General features: G+C 48.9%; 1 protein-coding gene across 5 annotated transcripts in view; it reads right to left on the bottom strand.

Moving 5' to 3' along the window:
- VWF (von Willebrand factor) overlaps positions 1–23,273 on the bottom strand; it is a 195,967-nt gene that overhangs the window by 100,711 nt on the left and 71,983 nt on the right. For all 5 annotated transcript variants that reach the window (XM_082636932.1, XM_082636933.1, XM_082636931.1 and 2 more), the window contains 3 exons: positions 22,890–22,992; positions 22,400–22,608; positions 14,557–14,678 (listed from right to left, as the gene is read on the bottom strand). In XM_082636932.1, coding sequence (XP_082493058.1) covers positions 14,557–14,678; positions 22,400–22,608; positions 22,890–22,992 — 434 coding nt within the window. The remainder of the gene's footprint in view (positions 1–14,556; positions 14,679–22,399; positions 22,609–22,889; positions 22,993–23,273) is intronic.

Genomic DNA, 23,273 nt, shown 5'->3' with positions numbered 1-23,273 from the left:
GAAAAAGCAGAGGCTAAAGCCCAGCTCTGCCACTGCCTAGCAGCGGGGATGGAGGCAAGCCTCGTCCCTCATTGGAGACGGACGGGCGTCCTGGAGTAAGACGGGAATACCAGCTACAGACACTGTCTCACAGGTGGACACATGGAGCCTGGAGCCGAGCAAGCAGCCCATGAACAAAGACGGCTGCCGTGGGTCCCATGTCACAGAGGCCTCGGGTGATGACAAGCATCCTTCCATTTGCCACCTGAGCGCTTCACACGGGGGAAACTGAGGTTTCTGAATACAATGCCAGGCAGGGTCCTGCCCTGGACCTGTTGGGACTTCACAGCCCCAGGCCCAGCCTCTGCCTCTTCCACGTGCTGGCTGTGTGAGCCTGGCTGTTTACTCAACCCCGCCTCCTCTGTGGATGGGAAAATGACAACAGCGCCTATCTGAAAAGACTGAAATGAAGACCGAATGGAATAACGCACGTAAAAGGTTAGCCTAAGACATGGTGACCCCGTATCATCATCGTCATCGTCATCGACATCCTGGCCACCAAAGAGAGGCCTTCCACTGTCCTTCCTGCCATTAGGTTTAGCTTCAGAATGGTGAGCAGGTCACCAGCAGGACAGAAGGACATCTTTGTCCCTTTCCCCATCTCCATCTGCCTGGGTTGTCCGGGGATGAATGGTTGCCACGGCAACACTATCAATTCACTAGTATCTGGGGGCTCCCTGGTGAACAGAGGGCAGCTCTTGTGGATCTTTTACCTGGGAGGGTCACACTCCTCCAGAACGAAGCGGGGGCTGATGGAGGAACCCACTCTTCTTTCTAATCGGCAGGTCTAAGAATCTCCATCCTCACCGGCAAGTGAGACTCAGGGAAGGAGGCTGAGGCCTGTGTCTGGTTCCTTCCATTCTGTCACACTGCCTGGCCCATCAGAAATGCCACTCAGAAAGTGAGGTCCCTGGACTCTTACAGGGCAGTGGAGGGTGCCCCCAGGAGGGCCAGGGCCTTGGCTCTTGCCCACCTCTTGCCCCCCATACAATTTGGAACCAGAAAAAGAGCTCCCAAAGGCAACGCCATGGGGTTTTTCTAGTGATTGCTGCCACCGCCTGGGCTGTAGGACAGTGGCTTAGAGCCATCCCTGCACCACAGAACCAGCTCTCGCAGGCACAGGCACCAGGCACCTCGGTGGACACAGAACCAGGAGTCCAGGCACCCCCTCTCCCTTTGAGAGCCACGGGGTGCAGAGTCCAGCATGGCCCGTCTCCAGCTGGCCCACCTTTGTCTTTTCCATGCTCAAAGGAAAAGTGGGAACAGTACTCCAGCACATTTCCCGGGAGGTCCCTGGAGGTATTAAATGGTTTACAGAAAGCCTTAGCAAGAGGGCTGTTTTCTAGGAAAAGTCTGTCTTTCCATCCTTCCTCTGGCAGCCCCGGCCTGAGCTTGGTCACTAGGGTGACCACAGTGTGACGGTCAGGGAGGACTTCCAGACATCTACCAGCCCCTGCAGCCCATCCGGCCGCACCCTGCAGTGGCAGAGGGTGACACACCTAGCCTGCCATCTCTGCCTCCCAGACATCTCTTCCCTGATCCACCACAGGCAGCCCTGCCAGGCCAGGTCCCGAGACAGGACACCTCCGTGGACCCAAGTCCAAGATGGAACTATGATGTCCTTTCAGAGCCAGTGAAGAGACACGGACCAGTAGGAGGCGAACAAACCTCTGCTCAGCAAGCACAGGCCGTGTGGTCAATAGAAAAGGTAAGTCTGACTAAGTCCCACCCCGTCTTGGAGGGCAAAGTTCCAGCACGTGAGGGAGGCAGGGAGGCCCGGCCTTCCATGGTCTGAGCCCAGCCTCCCGCCCTGGCTCAGCCCTCCCCCTCCCCATGTCCCACATTACTGATGGTTTCCTGAACGCACCCCAACGTCTCATTCAATTTCTTGCACACCTACAATGTCCAGGCATTGTGCCAGGCAAGACCCACAATAGAAAGCAAGCAGACTTGGTCCCGGAGTCAGAGGCTCCCACAGGCCTCTGGGTGCATCTACTCCTGCCTGATTTCTGGGGCCGTCTTACCCGTTTCCCTGCAGGCTTTTCAAAGACAGGAGCTGTATCCCCAAGACGCACAGACCAGGCAATAAGAAAGTGCTGGGGCCTCCCTGGTGGCGCAGTAGTTGAGAGTCCGCCTGCCGATGCAGGGGATACGGGTTCGTGCCCCGGTCTGGGAGGACCCCATATGCCGCGGAGCGGCTGGGCCCGTGAGCCATGGCCGCTGGGCCTGCGCATCCGGAGCCTGTGCTCCGCAACGGGAGAGGCCACAACAGTGAGAGGCCCGCGTACAGCAAAAAGAAAAAAAAAAAAAAAAAAGAAAAAAAAAAAAAAAAAAAAAGAAAGTGCTGGATCAACAGTCATGAACACAACAATGAGAAAGTCATACCCTCCTGTTCTCAGGGAGCTTTGGAGCTACCTGCATCAGGTGTTTCCATAGGGAAGGTTTACATAACAGCCAGAAGACGTGGTCTCAATTTAAGGCTGTCTTCCCAGTAGCGCGGCCAATCGCAGCAGGAAGGAACCTGCAGCCGGGGTACCAGGGAAGGATACACAGTCTGAACCAGGCTCTGGACGCGACACGGGATTTGGTTTCAGGGCAGAAGGGAGGCCACACCAGGCAAGGCTGTTAGCCAGGCTCAGGCAGGAGGAGAAACAGAGTAATTACGGTTGAGCCAAAGCCGGTGTTGCCAACAGACCCCCCGGGAAAGAAAGGCACGGCTGCCCCTGGGACACTGTTCTAATAGGTCAGTGGCCTCAGCTTCTCTTAGCAGCTAGTTCTGGCCCCTGTCATATCCCCAACCTTACGGACTCTCCTTGAATCAGTTTCAATTTCTCCTAAGCTCGTGCCTCCAGACCCTCTGTTTGTTACGCCCCGAGTAAAGCACTCGTAGGTGCCTTTCTCTGATTCATCCCAGGCCACTCCATCCACTGCAGGGTTTGGTGAGCGGGCCTGGGTTCCCATGCCTGGATCCCAAGCCATCCATGATGTAGGCTTGTCTCCTGCGCCCCGTCGTCTGTGGGAGTAGGGCACAGTCATGCACGGCAGTGTTGGGTAGGCCAGAGGGACACAGCCTGCTGGGTAGCTGGGCGGCTTCCTCTCGCTTCTCGCCACCCACCCAGGGCCACTGACCTATAGAACCCCCCGCCGGACGGTCCTCCACAGAGTCTCCACCCATCTCCCGGCTTTAAGGTCAGGCAGACCAAACCCCTCCTCCCCTCCATGGTGGTCTGCACTCTCCATAACCCAAGAAATAAAACTGTTTCAGAGACCACCACGTCATCCACTCCCACTCACGGGCCCTTCCGAGGCCTGAAGACCCCTTCAGAGAACACAAGCCTCAGAGAAAGGCTGCATACAGCCTTCCAGGTTTGGAAACTGAAGCAAGGAAAGAGTGAAGAATTCAGTAGGTCCTCAGTTCTCTAAGTGTGGCCCAGGGACCCCCCTACAGACTCCCAAGATTCTTTCAGGGATCCACAAGGTCAAAACTATTTTCATAATAACACTAAGATGTTATCTGACCTTTATGCTCTCATTCTTTCTCAAATGCACAGTGGAATTTTCCAGAGGCTACATGATGTGTGGTATCACAACAGGCTGACTGCAGACACGGATGAGAGAATCCAGCTGATTTCTCTCAAGCCAGACAGTAATGAGATTTGCAAAACTGTGAAACAATGCCATTCTTCTCCCCAAACTTTTTTTTTGGTTTGGAATTTATAGCTATCTTTATTCAAATGATGGTATTCATGTTAAATATAATGTTTCTTATTTTTTAATGAATTAATATGTTTAAAATTTTCCATTTTAATATCTAATATGGCAAATATCAACAGATAAAAGCCAGATAAACAGACTCTTTGAGGTCCTCAATCATTTTTAAGAGTGTAAAGGGCTCTCAGCCGATTTAGTTTGCCAATGGCTGTACTGGTGAAAGAGTCACCGAGCGGACTCAAACCCTGATTCCATCCAGGTCAGGCTCCTGCAGGAGATAGATGGGCCCCAGGCTGAGCCTCTGGAGTTTGTACCCTGTGGGCAGATCTCCAAGATAGCAGGAGGGAGGAGAAGCTAAGCCCTGAGCAGATAAGAGACCACATATTTCTCATTCTCGAGGTCAAGGAGACCTTCCAGACTACGCATGTGCATAAAGGCTCCTCGGGGGTCCAAAAGGGAGGAGGTGCCACCCTGTAGTAAGTGATGTCAACCTACCCATAAGCCTCTTCGCTAGAATCCATCCTGCCTAAGAGATGCGTGCGCACACAGGGGAGGACCCTAAAATAAACCAAATACGTACTCAGAAAACCAGGCAAAGCAAGATGATTGGCTAAAGGAAACCTTGAAGAAATGTCCCATAAAAGTGGTTCAGGGCTCCCCTGGCGGCGCAGTGGTTAAGAATTCACCTGCCAATGAAGGGGACACAGGTTCGATCCCTGGTTTGGGAAGATCCCACATGCCGCGGAGCAACTAAGCCCGTGGGCCACAACTACTAGAGCCCACGCACCTAAAGCCCATGCTCCGCAACAAGAGAAGCCACCGCGATGAGAAGCCCACGCACCACAACGAAGAGTAGCCCCCGCCCTCTGCAACTAGAGAAAGACTGCAAGCAGCAACGAAGACGCAATGCAGCCATAAATAAATAAATAAATAAATATTTTTTTAAAAAAAAATAGTGATTCAAACTGCCACAAAGGCAAGATTCTCCCTCTGAGCCCGCCCGTGTATCTATCCACACATACCCTTTTTCCTCCTAATAAACACTTCACTTGTTTCACTACTTTCCATCTCTATGTGGAAGTTCATTTCTACACAGCTGACAGGCCAGGGCCTTGTCACTGGCCACTGGTCCCTGGTGGTCTAGTGTCTAGGTTTCGGCGCTCTCACTGCCACGGCCTGACTTCAGTCTCAGGCCGGGAACTGAAACCCTACTTCAAGCCACTGCAGGCCAAGGCCACCTGAGATCACTGCCACCCAACCACAATTTACCTGGTTTTCCATGTTCCCGATGCCCCCACCCTCCCCACCTTGTTTCCTATAAATCAGATTAGAAGACAGTGTAGTACAGTGGATAGAGTGCAGGTTTTAGAAGCACCAACCCCATCACTTACAAAATGTGTGACTTCAGGAAAATTATCTCCCCTCTCTGCACCTTTATTTCCTCACCCTTAAAAGAGTGAGATTACAGAAGAGATTGAAAGTTGCCCAGGATCTATTCCTCCTTTCCCTCTTAGTCAGAAAACCCTCGGGTGTCAATCTTCCCCTGGGCACATAGCCCCTGGGAATAAAGATCCCATTTCTCAGCCTCCCTTGCATCTGGGAGTGGCCATAAGACTAAGCTTTGCCCCCACCCCCGGGACATAAGCAGGAGTGTCATGTGCAACTCCCTGGAAGCAGCCTCCAAAGGAGGGTGTGCTTCTTTCAATGCTTCTCTTCCTACACTGGAATGTCGTCATGATGCCTGACACATAAGCTGCCATTTTGGGCCATGAGGCTGAGGACAACAGAGAAATAAGACAGAAGGACCCTTCATCCCAACCCCATGGCATCCGTACTGGACATCCCACCCTGAACTCCTTCACAATGAGGGAGAAATACACTTCTGTACTGTGTAAGCTGTTTCTACTTTAGGTGTCCTGGCACAGGAGAATCTAGTCCTAACTAACACAGATAGCAATTCCTGCCTTAGACTTTGCTGCAAAATAAAACTAAATGACATTACAGAGGGAGGGCAGTCGAGTGCCTGTGACTATTATCATTGGCCTATTGTCAACACTAGCTGAACAGCTCGAAAATGGCTTCTCCTCAGCCCCCTGGAAGACCATTCTGGCAGGGAGAACAAAGAGGATCAGCTAATTCACTTCCAGCATCTCCCTGGCTCTGATGCCCAGCATCAGCTACTTCTCTCTTCCTGCACCTCTCGTCTGGGGTGCCAGGGGCTGGCAAGAGAGCACCAGCCCAGCTCCATCAAGCCATGACCTCACCCTGCCTGGGGGGCTGTGCAGACCCAATTGGAGCCCAACTTAATCACATTTTCAGTTCATTAGAGAAGACCAGGCCTCCTCCCTGGAGATGCCAAGCCGATTCGAGGGAGAGAGAGAGAAAAGAAGCACATCTACCCAAGGGCAGATGGGAGGGGAATGGGGGCTTGAGGAGAGGAAACAGCAGCAAGAGATCTGGAGCTTAGCTATTGTGTTAGTTCCCAAACAGCTGACGAAGGAGAAGGGAGGGGGGCATTCCTAGGTCTGAAGTGAACAAAGAAAGGGGAGGCTAATATATAAAGTGCAAGACTGTTCAGCCAGGCCCTGGGGTGGGTGTCCCACGGCTGTCCCTGGAGGAGGTCCAGAGGCGCCCGGGCCTGAACTGGTCCAAAGCAGTGGGTTCAGGAATTCACCCCTGTGGCAGGGCACAGTTTCTCATTGGTCAGCCTGTAAGGATGGATGGGGGAGGGTTGCTGATTCTAATTATAACTTCTGCCTGGCCTGGGATTCCCACCCACATTCCAAGATCTGGCTCGAAAAGACACCATGATTTCCACTAACTCTAGGGTTTTGTGGAGCTGAACATTCCTCTCTCTGAGATACTTGGTGTTCAGCCCTCTTGAGAAGTAGGGTAACTGGATATGTCACTAAAGTCCCCAGTGCCAAGGGAGATGGCCACAGAGTCCTCCAAAGGACCCTTCTCCCCCTCCCCCCTGTTCTCCTGGGCAGCATCTGAGCAGGGATCAGGGCAGGACCAGCTGGCTGGGAGGACAAGGGCCGAGTTCCCGCCCCCGGTTCCCACTGTGGGGTTCGTCCAAGCTCTGGGGCTGGAACAGCTCCACCCGTCCTGCTCCCGGTCAGGAAAGATAACCAGCTGTGTGATAAGGGCTGCACCACTCACCCTTTACTAACCCAAAGTGGCATTTGTGTTGTTCTCTGTCGTGTGTTGTGTGTCAATATCTCCTATGTGTCTTGTCCCTGAGTGAGACTGCAAATCGGACTTGCACAGAGTTAAGATACAAAACACCTCAATAAATATGTGCTGATGGGCACCTTCAGATTCCTGGCCTTGCCGGGGAGGAGGAGAAGGGAAAGAAAGCCGCTTAGGAAATGTTTCATGGAAGGGTTTTGAGGCTGCTGGGTTAGGGATGCATTTGCATCTGCTTAATCTGAGGGAAGTGCTGAAACCCTGTGGCAGCCCCTGATCTCTGCCATGAGGCCAGACCCCCAAAGGCAGAGTGGCCAAGGTCACTGTCCCACCACAAGCCCAGGGGCTCACTGCCCCCTGCACTCAGGTGGGTGAGGGAATTTGCTGGAAAGGAAAAGGGTGCTTATTCCATCAGGGTTGGGCAGAGCTCTACTTGTCTTCAGAGGGGACACTGAGCCGCAGAGCAGGGACGCAGCTACGTGAGGACACAGCAAAGCAAGCCAAACCAGGGCCCGCGCCCTGGACTCTCAGATTTCGGCAAAGTACCCAAAATAAATCCTCATTCTTTAGCCTACGGATGACTTGAGAGAGCAGTTCTCACTCTGAAAAAAGGGGAATATGTGTGTGTGTGTGCATGTGTGTGTGCCTATGTGTGTGTGTAGGTGTGTATGTGTGTATGTGTATATGTGTATGCGGGTGCGTGTGTATGTGTGTGCATGTGTGTATATGTGTGCGCGCACATGTGTATGTGTGTGCATGTGTGTGCGTGTATGTGTATGTGTGTATGTGTGCGTGTGTGTGTGTGTGTGTGTATGCCTGTGTATGTGTATGTGTATATGTGTATGGGTGTATGTGTACGTGTGTGTGTGTACTTGTGTTCAAACCCCAACTCGGATGTAAGCATCACTAGGACACAGTGGGTAGGCACCATCTGAGCAGCGGAGCAGAACCAGCTCAGGTTGCCTGACAACTAACTCCTCTGGGGGTCCTGGGTTACAAGGATCTCTTCTTGAGATTTACTGACCTTCCCTGGACCAGACTCTCACACAATTGGTCTCTCTATGAATCACAACTATTCTACCAAGCAAACGAACGTAACAAAATTCTTCCCAGTCTCCAAGAAAAGTCTATTCCAGGCCAATTAAGTGAAAGCAGGAGGCCAGGAGAGGAAGCAGGAATGCCAGGAGTGGATGTGGTCAGTAAGCCCCCAGCTCTGCCAGGGCACTTAGCCCCTCTCCCACCAAATCACCTCCCTCCAGGCCTGTGAGCCTCCTTCCAAGGCGACTGTGGGCAGAAACAGGAGAAAGAGCTGGGTACGAATTTTGCAAATAAAAGGTGTGGGCGATATTTCACGAGGATGTGAAGAGTGAATTGCGTTGTCCCCAGCAGAATGGATATTTCGTGTGCCTCTCTGTGCCGTGGAGGGCACATGTTACTGTCATTCAAAGTAAACTTGAGTATTTACAAATGTTAGCTCCAGCGGGGACAGGTGCCTTCCTGGGGGGAAGAGGAATTACAGGTGAACAGCAGGCTTTCAGAGGAGGAGGAGAGGGGGAGAAAATGTGCAGACATGAACAGCAGCAGAACAAAAGGAATAAGGCTTGTGTTCCCCAAATAAACGTCAAATTCAGAGCCAGTGGAAAACAGCCAACCTGGGACTGTTAGGTGACGGATGGGAGTACCACTGGACACGAAGTCCTGAATAGGACCTAGAAAAACCAGACTGCAAGCATCTGGCTTCTCCAGTAGTCAAGGGCACCGAGGGAGGTCTTCATCTTCAACTGGGGGTAAAAGAAAGGGGTGACTCCTCCTCAGGGAGTCAAGAAGGGCTGCATAGGGTTGAGCTCTGCACAACAGCTGGGAAGAACCCAGCAAGGATGTCTCAGAGACTTGAGTCTTAAAGTCCAGGTCACAGTACCACCTGCCTATCTGAACATACATGGGCAGGAGATTGACTAGAGAGCTTCTGGAATCTCATCTCACTCTGAGTTATTATGAGCCTGAGATTCCTAACATTGATGAAAAGAAAGACTAGTCGTCTTGAGAACCAATTCTGAGGAGGGATATGGAGAGGACTCAGCGGGCCAGGGGCAGGGACGTATAAGCAGCTTTTTGCAGGAGGAGGTCTCTGCAGGAGGCCCCTTTTGTACTGTCACATTAGCAAAGCTATATTTTAACTAACCTCCAACCCAAGCACACCTTTCAGATCTTCTGATCACACAGTTCTTTGCTTAATCTGTTTGTTCTTTCCTTAGATCAAAGAAATAGACATGGAGAATAAGTGATTAACAGGGGACCAGATCTTTTCCCCAGCTTCCCCTTCAGGAATCTCATAAACTGTGTGAACAACATAACATCTCAAAGAAAGATTACAAGGAGTCGACAAGCCTGCACGCAGTGGATGGCGATGAATCTGACCCTCTATCTCGATGATTCACTGAAATGACTTCCCCTTTTTCCCTTTAAAAGCTTTCATGGCCAAGCAAAACCTTTGGTGTCGATTCTGGGACACGAGTCCGCCTTCTCCCCAGACTGCCGGCTTTTGGATTAGAGCAACATTTCTGTTTCTACCAGCACTTGCCTCCTGAGTATTGACTTTCAAGCAGCCAGCAGCCAGCAGCCAGACCTGAGTTCGGTAACAGAAGTGGCCTCATGTTCAGATGTGAGCAGCAGAAGCAGGAGACGGCCCTCCACTATGGAGGAGTTTATCCTAAGGAGGAGCAGGGTTGCAGCGATGACACCTCCCAGTGGAAGCGAGGCCAAGTTCATGGCCATCAAGTATAGCTCTGCAAGTCACACAGTGCAGTGGCAACACACCCAAGGCTACCGTTCCCATGACAGACAGCATACATGTGTACTATGTTCTAGGTATATTTATAATGTTTACTATGGCAGTTCCCCAGCAGGTGATGGTAAAGTGTCTTGAGAAAGGGGTGCCTTTTTTCTAATTAGAAAGAGCATTGCATGGGCCAGCTGCAGCCTACATCCAGCCTCCTGGAGCTGTGGGCTTCACGGTGCAGACAGGGCTACAGGACACAAACAAGATCCCTGTGTGAGGTTCAGCCCTTGCTGACATTCCCCAGACTGACAGAATTAAATTTGTTTTTTGAAAGTGATCTAAGGATCTTTCTCAAACATTCATTGTGTAGTAGAGTTACCTGCAAATTAACGCCGATTATTTGAGCACCTATAGCTGGGCGCTTTTTGTTACTAGGTCTGCACCCTGAGCCCCAGACTCCAGCAGTCCTGCCCTCTGAAAAGCTGGGGAAAAAAAACCAAACCCACAAATCTGTGTGCCATCAAACAAGCCATTATCCGTCCCAGCAGAGAGGCTCCGGGTTTTGTTGGCATAACAAGGAAACATTCATCCCCCGGGGTATAAGTAATATGACCTGGCTCTCAGAATGAGCTGACTCCTTGCTGCCACCCTAGAAAGACAGAAAGTTCCAGAGAAGTGGGCGAACAGATTCTGGCGGCTCAAGGAAAGCTTTCCAGCCAGTGCCGTCTCCCCTACGGAACACTTTGCCACTGAATACGGCTGTTGGAGCCACAGTGGTAATCCCTTGTAAATGATGCCCATTTACCAGCCCCGACTTCTGAACCCACGGACCCAGCGGGACTAAGCAGGCTGTGGACAGTTCCAGAGACCGCATCAATCACCTCCCAGGAGATGTCTTTGTGCTTCCGAGCCAAGGGGGGGCATCCCGCTCGTGGGCAAACACAGCCTGACTGGCTGAGACAAAGCCCAGCCCCTCTTCTCAGGTAAACAACCTAGAAGGAGCTTGTGCCTTGGCAGGTCTGAGTGTCTGGGGGGCCTCGGCCCAGCCCTGAAAACTTGGGAACCGATTTCTTAACCTGCTCCCAGGACACTGGTTAGTAAGAACTTTACGGCACCCAGGAGACAAAGTGAGTAGCAAGTGTGCAGCTGGAGCCTCCAAAGGCACCTGGGAGACACAGGAGGCCTCTCTGGATTCTCTCCCAGCACCTCCCCAACGCCCCACCCCCCAGGCCCTCCCCCTCTGTCTCCGGGAGACAAAGTGCCCGCTGCCTTCTCTGTTCTGCCTCCGTATCAGGTTCCCCTTTTGAAAATCCTGTCCTCACCTCCCACTTCTTCTTCGGGGTCAATGAGAGCATTCCTTTGTACCACGAGGGTGGGAACACTTGTCTTTGAGAGCATTCCTTTGTACCACGAGGGTGGGAACACTTGTCTTGCACTTACTCTGCGATGCCTGTGTTTGCAAAATAAAGTGAGACAAGCCCACGCCCTCGGTAACAGAGGTACCTACCTGCCCCCCACCCAGCTCGCCAACTAACTTCCCTGTCACCCTCCCCTCCACCAACCCCGCAATCCTACCCCCTGCCTAGAGAACACTGAAAAGGGCTGGGGACAGCGAACCACAGCCATCTATGGAAGTGTACGTTTGGAAATAAAGAAAGAGAGGGTAAAATCTCTCCTCCTCCCCTCCCGGCTGCACTGGGCTCCTGGAATGCCCTCAATCTGAAATGCCCCTGGGTTACAAGAAGCCCCAGAAGAAAAGTTGACTCCTGCACTTCCCCCCTCCGTGTCCATGTGTGTAGGCAACCTGCTCTCCTTCTAACCCCAAGCTGTGCTCAGATCGATCCCCCGCCTCCAAAAGAATGGGGTTATACTGGGAGGAGGGGAGGAGAGAAAGAATGAGTTGTGAGCTTACACTTCAAGTATTGTCTGTGTTTGGCCTGCTTCTCCCACTCCCACTCGCAAAGCGCGGCCACTCCAGGGGCAAACACAGACACAAAAGGAATAATAATAACAATAACAGCTCGTACAATGGAGCCCCGCTGGGCTAAGCACTCCACACGTGTTCCCTTATCCTTAGACGGCCTCGTGGAGCAGGCACTGGTCCTGTGCCTATGTTACATATGTGGAAACTGAGGCTTGGAGAAGGCAAGTGTCTTGCCCAGAGTTACAAAGCCGGGCAGAGTCACAAAGCAGAGTTACAAAGTGGCCCAGGGACGGGAAACACTAAGGATCTACAAGGACAAGCGGCTGCTACTTCAAAGTTTTCCTGGAAAGAAGAGGAAACTACCCCCCTTCCCCAGGATAACACCCTCCCCCCGCGGTTAGAACTTGGTCTGCCTCTGACAGTTGCCAGTACTGGGCTACGCTCCAGGTGACAGAGATGTTTCCGGACCAGCTGGAAAACCTACCACCACTGAAACACTGGAAACCCAAGAAAAAGAGGCGTTAGGAATGTACTTGTTGATAAACTGGAAATTGTGTTTACGGTCCAGGCAGCTGGATCAAGCAGAGCCCAGAGCATTTTCCTGGTGCTGACGTACTCCTTGGTTCAGAAGATCAAATTGTTCCATGAAAATAGAAAGACTGGGCAACTAACACTGAAGCTCTCTCACGCTAAGGTAGGTGTGTGCGTGTGCAGGCGGCTGTGTGTTTTATTTAGCTACTGGAGTAGGAGAGGGCTGGAGTTTCTCTACTTACATGCAGATTTGGTCTTACAAATGAAGGATTTGGGGTTGTGATCATGGGGGTGTCCCAATCCCTAGATAAATTACACCACCCAATTTGCATCCATCCATCCATTGAATATTTAGTGAGACGTATTATCAACCATCTCTTTAGTCCAATCCAGAGACACACACAAAGAATTTCAGAGCTGAAAGGAACCTCAAGATTCAGGGAGCCCAGCTCCTGAAGGAAAACACAAGGGTGGAATTCACCTGGGCAGCCTGAGACGGTGCAGGCAGACAGCAGAGGCGGGATGGGGGCGGGCGGGCAGCGTGTGAGTCCTGACTCCGCAATGCTAGCTGGTGACTCGGGGCAGCTCCTTAACCCCCAGCGCCAGCGCCAGCTCTGGTTTCCTCCTCGCCCTGCAGATCCGCACAGGCCCAGGCGAGGGGCTTATGTGGCCTGTCAAGTCCCGTCATGGCGACAGTCCCGGGGATAAGCAGGGGCCGCCCTCCCCCTGCACGGCTGTGGGTTGGAGCAGCATGGTTGCTCAGGGGGGTGGATGGTAGGGAGGCGATGCTGTCAAGTAGCTGGCTCTGCGGGGGATGTTGGGTGCGGTATACGTCCCCCATGTAGACCACGGGTTGGGTGTCAGAGCAGAAGGACTCACCCACCGGGAGCTGGGGGTGTTCGCTGGTGGGGACTCACAGCCGAGTCACTCTGCAGGCATTGCCCTCAGCCCAAGGGAGCCGCCCCGTCTCCTTGCCCAGAGGCAGCCTACATCCAATGACCGACTGGTCGGTGTGGGCCTCCCTGCCCCATGGGGCCAGCACAGCTTTCAGAGCTCCTTGAAGGACCAGCCGAGGCCTCGGTCGTAACTACGTGGCATTCAGCTTCTCCCCCTGACCAGCCCCGTCTCGCTCACTCCCTGAGAGCCTCCCTGGTCACTCGCTGCCCACAAACCTCTGCTTCCAGGGAACCTGACTCACATCACCTCCAAGGAACCCGTTCCCCAGACGGTGAGTCTCTGAGTGCAGCCTGGACAGGGCATCCATGTGCTGACGAGAGCCCAGCATGCCGCTCTCTCCTCTCTCAGCCCAGGAGGCCTGGCCCCAAAGTGGGAGAGGGAGGTCGTCCATCGAGGGAGGTCTTTCCCCACCTAAAGCATCATCCTCCCAACACCCCACACAGAAGCACAGAGGCCATCTCCACCCGCAAAAGGAGGAGACAGCGTGCAGTCCCGCCCACTCCCTCCCGCCCAGACCCCCTCCTCTCCAAGTGTGATCATAAAGGATAACCCTGAAGGGAAAAGAGCTGCGAAGTACAGGGAGAAATAGGGCCATGTGGGGAGGGGCGGGAGAAGCCCCCATCCGCTCTGTCTCCAGACAGAAGCACACAGACAGGAGGCATGAGACCCCAGAGGCAGCGAGTGGCGGAGGCAGCCACAAGCCAAGGAACCGCACAGTCCCCAGGAGCTGGAAGAAGCAGGGGGGACTCTCTCCTAGAGCCTCTGGAGGGAGCCCACCCTGCAGACACCTTGAAACCAAATTCAGACTTCTGGCCCCCAGACCCGTGAGAATACATTCCTGTTGCTGTAAGCCACTGGGTTTGAGATAATTTGCTACTCCAGCCTCAGGAAACTATTACAACATCCAAGCTGGGGACATCAGGACTTGCCCCTCCCTCCCCCACCTTCCTCCCTCGCCCCAGCTTTCTTCCCTCCCCACCAGGAGGTAACCCCCTTCCTGCTGATGTGCTGGTGAGACCTTGGGGCCTGGCCCCATACTTGTGCTTTATAACAGCCACTTATTGGGCCCTTAAAAAGGAATGGTTTTCTACCACAGAATTTCAGACAGGTGGCAGGTGATGATGGTGATATCTGGGGCTGAGAGGGCGTTGGAACGTAAAACAGAAAAGTATAGTCACTCACGGTACCAACTCATTCGACCAGGCCCATCTTTAGAGCTCCAGGCCCAGGACAGTATTAGGATTAGCGTCTACGCGACTCTAGCCCCAGCTGGTTTTCGGGAGGAAAGGGGCCCGTGGGACATGGAGCAGCCAGAGGGACTCACTCCTCCCCTGGATGGAGGACCTGGGACTGCATATCATTCTGCCTCTTGACTCCAGAAACCCCGCCCCCGCCCCCAGCCCACATCAAGCCTGGGTGGACCCACCTTCTGCAGCTCAGAGGAGATATTGCACAAGCTGTTGGGAGGGGACGCCCGCTGGCACCGCTGTTGCCCACTGCTCAGGGCCCAGGAGTTGGCAAAGTCGTAGGGGTCCGAGGTCAAGGTCCCTGTGGAGAAAGTTTCAGGAGGGTGAAGTCACGGTCGTGAGAGCCGGGGTTCTGAGTGAGAACTCTAGGCCTGTTGAATCAACTTTCTGAATCAACTTTCTTTAGATTAAAACATAGGCATCTGTGGCAGGAGTACCCCGGCATTAACACCACAGGGCACGGGCACCCGGGTTCAGCCAGCGTCTGGTGGGGGGCGGCTGGATGGATGGGCACAGTGAGGAAGACGCCAGGAAAGGCGATAGGGAACAGTCCACCCACTCTCGCTTCTCAGGACTTTGCTCCCTTTCCTCCTTCTGTGCGGAATGTTCTCCACCCCCTTATTACCCCGACTCTCTCAATTTATTCTTTGAGATGCAGCCCCGGAACCACTTCCTCCAGGAAGCCCTTCTGAATTAGCTCGACTCCCTGTCTCCCTCCCCCGTCTGGTTGGGTGCCCCTCTCTGTGCTCCCTCAGCACCCTGGCCATCCCTCTATCAAGGCTCTCATCATCCTTTGTGTTAGTGTCCTTTTTACTTATATTCACCCCCCATTCAACTGTGAGCTCCTTAATTCAGGGCACAGGCTGTGGCTCTTATCTCTAAACTCTTATCTGCTGGATGGTGGACACTCAACATATGTTTGCAGAATGAAGGTAAGGATGTGCCATGAACCTAAGCATCCCCATCACTGCATCCCTGGTGCTCGCAGAGCATCTGTGCCCTGGTACTCAGAGCAAACACACTCCTATCAGCGACCCACAAGAGACTGTGAGGGCCTTCCGGGCCTGCATGGTACCTGGTACCAAGTCAGTGCCAAATAGAACTGCTGCACCTTCATTGCAAAGGGGCTTAGTGGAGCAGCAAGGCAAGCAGTGCCTCTGCATAGCCAGATCTGGAAGAGTGAAGCATGCTTCAAGATCAGATCATGCACTTGGAAATAGAAAATAAACTATCCCCGGAAAAAGAAAAGCAGGACTTGGAAGTATAGTGAGTTGGCCTCTGGGTGTGGTGAGCAGAAAAAAATGGCCCCCAAAGATATGTCCACTTCCTAGTTCGCAGAACCTGTGAATATTTTACGGCAAAAGATGTGATTGAATAAAGGATTGTGAGAGGAAGAGCTTATCCTGGGTTCACTGAGTGAGCCTTAAACACAATCACATATGTCCTTATAAGAGAGGGGTAAGGACTTCCCTGGTGGCCCAGAGGTTAAGACTTTGCTTTCCAATGCAAGGGGTGCAGGTTCGATCCCTGGTCAGGGAGTCTAAGATCCCACATGCCTCGTGCCCCCAAAAAGCAAGCAAACAAACAAAAACATAAAACAGAAGCAATATTGTAACAAATTCAATAAAGACTTTAAAAATGGTCCACATCAAAAAAAAAATCTTTATAAAAAAAGAGAGGGCTTCCCTGGTGGCGCAGTGGTTGAGAGTCTGCCTGCAGATGCAAGGGACACGGGTTCGTGCCCCGGTCCGGGAAGATCCCACATGCCGCGGAGTGGCTGGGCCCGTGAGCCATGGCCGCTGAGCCTGCGCGTCCAGAGCCTGTGCTCGGCAACGGGAGAGGCCACAACAGTGAGAGGCCCGCGTACCACAAAAAAAAAAAAAAAAAAAAAGAGAGGGGCAGAGGGAGATCAAACAGAGACACACACAGAGCAGGCAATGTGCAGACCAAGGCAGAGATTGAAATGATGCAGCCACAGGTCAAGGATGGCTGGCAGTGGCTGGAAGAGGCAAGGCACAGATTCTCCCCAGAGCCCCTGGAGGAAGTGTAGTCCTGTCATCAACTTGGTTTTGGACTTCTGGCCTTCTAGAATTGTGAGAGAATAAATTTCTGTTGTCTTAAGCCATCAAGCTTGCAGTAATTTGCTGGCAGCTGCAGGAAACTAATACATGGAGAAGCCAAAGGGAAGGGCACTTAAATCTGTGAAGTTTCTACTATGTGCCAGGCATTATGATAGGCATTCTCTGGGTTCTTAGTCACCACGCCACACAGGCTTGCCCACCTTCTAATATACCATCTCAAGGAAGAGGCGGAGAAGAGGCTTTGTGCTATGTGGGGAAAGCCCGAGAGAGAATCAAGACCCCTGGTCTGGTCTCAGTTCTCCTTCGATCGCCCTGTGTGATCTTGGGCTGATCCCATAATCTCCTGAGCCTGATTCCTCATATGTAAAATGATGGGTTAGACTAGAGGACCTCTAGATTCTTTCCTGACCTTTTAGGAAGTGAAACCCTATGGGCTAAATCTGAAATGAGACATAAGGATGTCTGATAGATGGAATTACAGATCATCTCGCTTATAGAAAAATCTCTGAGAGCCAGAGTTAAAACCAGCTAGCTGGGCAGGCTCCCATGATGTCAGGAAACAGGGTTAACTGTCGAGTCTTTGCCAACCAAAAAAAAAATAAACCCGCAGTCCTCTGAGAGTGATTTCAAAAATATCACCAGAGCCCTGACTTTTTGCCAACATGCACCACCTTCTCCCTAGTAACATAGGTCCCATTTTTAGTTAGTATTTTTTAATTGAAGTATAGTTGATTTGCAATGTTTCAGGTGTACAGCAAAGTGATTCAGTTATACACATGCATATATATTCTTTTTCAGATTCTTTTCCATTACAGGTTATTACAAGATATTGAATATAACCTGTGCTATACTGTAGGTCCTTGTTGTTTATTTTCTATACAGTAGTGTGTATCTGTTAATCCCAAACCATTTTTAGTTTTTTAGATCTTAAAGCCTGGAGAAAAGGACATCTTAGGGCTGGGACTTCCATTTCTGGCAATACAGCACATTAGAAAAATCTGAAAACTCTGCCACTGCAAAGGACAAATATCCTGTTGAATCTGTGTTTAATCCCATTTTAAAAAGTAGAGGGAATGACAAGGGACAAAAAAGAAGGAGAAGAAGGAAAGGAGGAAGGGAAGGGAAGAAAGTTTAAAAGCAAGGAAAGAAAGTTTAAGAATAGAACTGGCAAATATGACTTGATGTTCTGACTACAGGGTATTACAGTGGGGGTGGCAATTTTGCCAACTAATGTGCTTGGGTTTTAACAGCTCCTTGGAAATTGATGGAAATGAGTCTTGGGTCTGCATGATATAGGGAGATGGGCTTAGACCCCTTTGTGACCCTGGCAGTCTTGAAGGACTACCCACTCCGTGAGAAAGCTAACAAGAAAAAAATTCACTCTGAGAAGTAGGAAAATAATAAGGAAGTTTATTTCCTTGGTCTTGACTCTGAATAGGAGGGGAAAAGTCTCCTCTGAGAATTTATAGTGATAGGAAAGCCCTCATTTAGCACTGAGATTCCAATTTATACTTCTTGTGAGATTCAGTAACTCCATATTAAAAATTAGCATAAAACCCTTCTAAAGATGAGCTTACAATCCAAAATTATGCAATATAGACAACAATCTACTTCAAGCAAGACCCAGCAGACATAAAGATAATATGATTCAAGCTCTAGAAACTTCAGATAATAAAGTTTTTGTACAGAGGTTATAAAAGAAATATATTTTAAATTGCTGTTATAAAGAAGAAATCAAAACTTGATAAAAGAACAAGACAATAAGAAAAATAATAGAGTTTAAAAAGTGCCAGATTTACCTTCTAAAATTACAAATATAGTCAATGAAATAGAAAAGAAAAGTCAATTGATGGATTAGACATCATCTGTCAATTAGAGTTGAGAGAGAATTAGTGAACTAGAAGATAGATCTAAATAGTGATGTGCTGATAAGCCAGCTCTCTGGGGGGAAAGCAAAGCCCTGATTTGCTTGTTTCCATGGTGTAAATACTCCCACCATGGCCAGTTTCAAGCTACCAACATGACATTACTGAAAATGGAGCTGGAAAAGATGCACACGATTGGTTCTCACCAGCCAGCATGACCATACCACTCAAGCAAGAAAGAGGGATAAAGAGATAGAAAAGTGGAAGTATGGTAAAGAGGGAAAATAGAGTGGAATAAAAATATCCAACATATGTCTAACAGAAGAGAGATAATGACTGAAATTTTCCTATTTCTGATGAAAGGTAGGAATCATCAGATTCATGAGTCACAAAAAGTATCAAGCAAAATAATAAAAATAAAACCCACACATAGAAATAGCACAGTGAAATTTCAGAATACCAAAAGCAATGAGATGACTCATACACAAAGCTAAAAGACACATTATCTGTGAAGAAATGACAATTAGACTGACAACATACTTCTTGACAGCAACAATGGAACAGCATCCTCAAAGCACTGTTAGAAATAACCAATGTCCTAGAATTCTATACCTAGCTAACATATCATATAAGAATGAAGGAGTGTTTGTTTCAGTTATCACCACCAGACTCTGAGTGAGGAACTACTAAGGGATGTTTTTTTAAAAAATAGAAATTGAACCTACAAAAAATAGTAACATAAAAGGAGAAATTATAAGCAAAGAACCTGTTAAACATGAAGGCATAGCCAAAGAAACACCAATTATGTAAAACTATGATAATAATGCCAAATTTAGTAGTTATTGAAACAAGGTGGAGGGACAGTGAGGGCATTATTCATATAGTAATGGGTAGATGAAGCAGACAAAAGGTAGTAAAAAAAAATAGTAGACTTGAGTAACACAATTAACAAATGTAGTTCAACAAACAGATACAGAATCTGGCACCAATCCGGAAACATTCTTACAAGCCTCTTAGACAGCCTCATCCACCAGAAGACAGACAGCAGAAGCAAGAAGAACTACAATCCTGCAGCCTGTGGAAGGAAAACCACATTCACAGAAAGATAGACGAGATGAAAAGGCAGAGGGCTATGTACCAGATGAAGGAAAAAGATAAACCCCCAGGAAAACAACTAAATGAGGTGGAGAGTGGCAACCTTCCAGAAAAAGAACTCAGAATAATGATAGTGAAGATGATCCAGGATCTCAGAAAAAGAATGGAGGCAGAGATGGAGAAGATGCAAGAAATGTTTAACAAAGACCTAGAAGAATTAAAGAACAAACACCTAGAAGAAGGAAAGAACAAACAAACAGAGATGAACAATACCATAACTGAAATGAAAAATACACTAGAAGGAATCAATAGCAGAATAACTGAGGCAGAAGAACAGATAAGTGACCTGGAAGACAGAATGGTGGCATTCACGGCTGTGGAACAGAATAAAAAAAAAAAGAATGAAAAGACATGAAGACAGCCTAAGAGACCTCTGGGACAACATTAAACACACCAACATTCACATTATAGGGGTCCCAGAAGAAGAAGAGAGAGAGAAAGGACCCAAGAAATATTTGGAGAGATTATAGTCAAAAACTTCCCTAACATGGAAAAGGAAATAGCCACCCAAGTCCAGGAAGCACAGAGTCCCGGGCAGGATAAACCCAAGGAGAAACACGCTGAGGCACATAGTAATCAAATTGACAAAAATTAAAGACAAAGAAAAATTATTAAAAGCAGAAAGGGAAAAACAACAAATAACATACAAGGGAACTCCCATAAGGTTAACAGCTCATTTCTCAGCAGAAACTCTGCAAGCCAGAAGGAAGTGGCAAGATATATTTAAAGTGATGAAAGGAAGAACCTACAACCGAGATTACTCTACCCTGCAAGGATCTCATTCAGATTCGACAGAGAAATCAAAAGCTTTACAGACAAGCAAAAGCTAAGAGAATTCAGCACCACCAAACCAGCTCTACAACAAACGCTAAAGGAACTTCTCTAAGTGGGAAACACAAGAGAAGAAAAGGACCTACAAAAACAAACCCCAAACAATTAAGATAATGGTAATAGGAACATACATATTGATAATTACCTTAAATGTGAATGGATTAAATGCTCCAACCAAAAGACACAGGCTCACTGAATGGATACAAAAACAAGGCCCATATATATGCTGTCTACAAGAGACCCACTTCAGTCCTAGGGACACATACAGACTGAAAATGAGGGCATGGAAAAAGATATTCTATGCAAATGGAAATCAAAAGAAAGCTGGAGTAGCAATGCTCATATCAGATAAAATAGACTTTAAAATAAAGAAGCAATTTGCATTCTGAGATAATATTTTTCTTGTCTTATATTTCAATTTATTTCCTTCTTTTTCTTCAGATGTAAAATATATCCAACACTTAATTCCAAAAGCAAATGTATTTATGACATTGTTGTCCAGCCCAGGTTTTTACACCCATACAACCAATGTGATAGGACCATAATTCATTATCTTTTTACCACTGAAAACTGTTTTATATTTGTAATGACAGAGAAATGGCTTTATAATGCTGATACTGGTGGCAAAGAACTAAGAGTTCAATTACCAGTAATCTTAGCTGGATGAGGCCCTGCTTCACACATTTGGCCAAAAATCTTGCAACCCATCTGAGGTAGAAACAGAGGTGCACTACCCAGATCCCTTTCACGCAGGACTTGATTTGCTCTTCAGGGTCTGTCTCAGCTACAGAGAACTACCTCCTGATGTCATACCCTTCTAGAGGCAGTCCATATGCAGTGAGCGAATGGGGCCCAGACATCTTAGCCTGGTATGGAACATTCTGAGGGGTAGTCCTTGCTCTAGAGCTCTCCCTCTACTCAGCTCTCCTTCCTCTCCTTCCTTTCGATATTGATCTCTAACAAACATCTTGTACCGTAGATTCCACTGAGAGTAAATAAATAAATAAATAAGAAAACCTTCTGTTGGAGCATACATAGAACAATTACAAAAGATCATGGCCACAGATAAATCTCCCCAAATTTCTAATTTAAATCAGAAATCAATTTAGTTGCAAAAGATAGCTTTTAAAATTCTGAACATGTAAAAATTTAAGCACATTTAATAGGTTGAGATAAAACTCAAAATGGAAATAGAAAATTCATAGAACTCAATGAAAATGAAAATATGTACCTATCAAAGTTGCTGTGATACAGCTAAGGCAGTATTTAAGGAAAGTTGATAGCCTCAAATGTACATATTGAACAATAAAAAGTTTAAGAAATCAGGGCTGGAGAAGACAGAAACAAATGATCTTACTATTTTCCAGTCCAATGAAAGGAATAATCAACTGTTTCTCTACACACTTACCCCTTAACCGTAAAAAAGAAGGAGAACTTATACACAAATGTTCAGCTTTTGCAAAAGAACGTCCCTACTTAAATGTTTATGTAATTGAAATTATCAGAAGAAAAAAGATTAGCAGTGGTTTTCGCATTGTCCATATTACCTCCTGTTGCTTGTGAACATACACATGCATGCACACCCACATAAACTAGCCTTTTTGGACAGTGTAGAGGACACCCTTTTTTTTTGGCCACACTGCGTGGCTTGCAGGATCTTAGTTCCCCAACCAGGGATCGAACCCAGGCCCCCTGCCGTGGAAGCATGTTTTCCTAACCACTGGACCACCAGGGAAGTCCCAGGACCACCCTTTATAGATTTCATCCTCAAAGTTCCAACACAGTGGCTCAGGAGGATCTGTTCAAACCATCCAGCATGTATCAACCATCTGCCATGTGGGGAATTCAAACCATCCAGCATTTATCAACCATCTGCCATGTGGGGAATTCGTGGGGTCTGAGGAGCCCCCAAGATCTGGTTTGACGGGGGGTCTAGGCAGCGAAGTAGAACGCTAAGAAATAAGGTTGGCGGGATAAGTTGAGCTGAGGACTTGGGGAGGCTGGAACGCCAGGGGAAGAGTCATAGTGAAGACTGGTGAGCAGAACAGCACAGCCATGCGTTCGGGAAACGGTGTGCCAGAAAAGCCTACCTTCTTGAGTCTGGAAGTCATCTTCAGCAAAGATGTTAAAGTTGCCGCACAGCCCACAGGTCTTGTTGAAGTGTCTGTCTGACAGCAGGACTTGAAAGTTGCCGCTGCCATCAAGCCTGGCCACAAAGCCGTAGGCCTCGCTGGACAGCTTGTAGTACCCAGCCTCAGTTTCTAGGTACAGCCCTTTGGAGGCATAGGGCATGGAGACCCTGGAGGGACAGGAGGAACTCAGGAAGTGGCCTTCTCGTCCATTTTCCAGATGTCCCTCCACCCTTCAACCCGACCATGCTGCAGGGTTCAGACCAAGGGGCAGAGGCTGTGTGCCTAGTCCAAGCGTTGGGACACCCCACTCTCACACACCCTGCTCACTTCCTCTGGGCACATCTACTTCCTCTCTCTGGGCCCTGCTGCTTCATCCGAAAGACAATGGGGGAGTACAGGGGAATTATCAGGGCCCCTTCTAATTTGAACTTTCTGGGCTCCGACTTACCTCTGGTCCCCCTGCAGCACAGTACCATTGACAAACACGTGGATATCGAAAAATTCCCCAAGATACACGGAGAGGCTCACTCTCTTGCCATCTTGGAAGTCCCCTGAAAGAGAAAAGAATTATTTAAACTGGGTAGCAATTATTACCCAAAAAAGTGAATACATTTATTTATAATCTTATCTCAGTGGAAAACTCCCCCCAAAGATTTAACAAATGGGCAACAAAAATTTCCCTAAAAATCTCATTGGTGCACTCATCTTTCCATTCATCTAAAAATATTTATTGAGTGCCTTCTTGATACATAGCCCTCTAGTAGTCTCTTATATTTCTCAAAAGAGAAATGTAAAATTCTGACCCCTTCCTTCTGGGAGTTTACAATCGAAG

The sequence above is a fragment of the Mesoplodon mirus genome (assembly GCF_964341445.2).
Source record: "Mesoplodon mirus genome assembly, chromosome: 11".
Taxonomy (NCBI): Eukaryota; Metazoa; Chordata; class Mammalia; order Artiodactyla; family Ziphiidae; genus Mesoplodon; species Mesoplodon mirus.
Note: the sequence above shows the minus strand (reverse complement) of the source record. Positions and strands in the feature narration are given on the sequence as shown.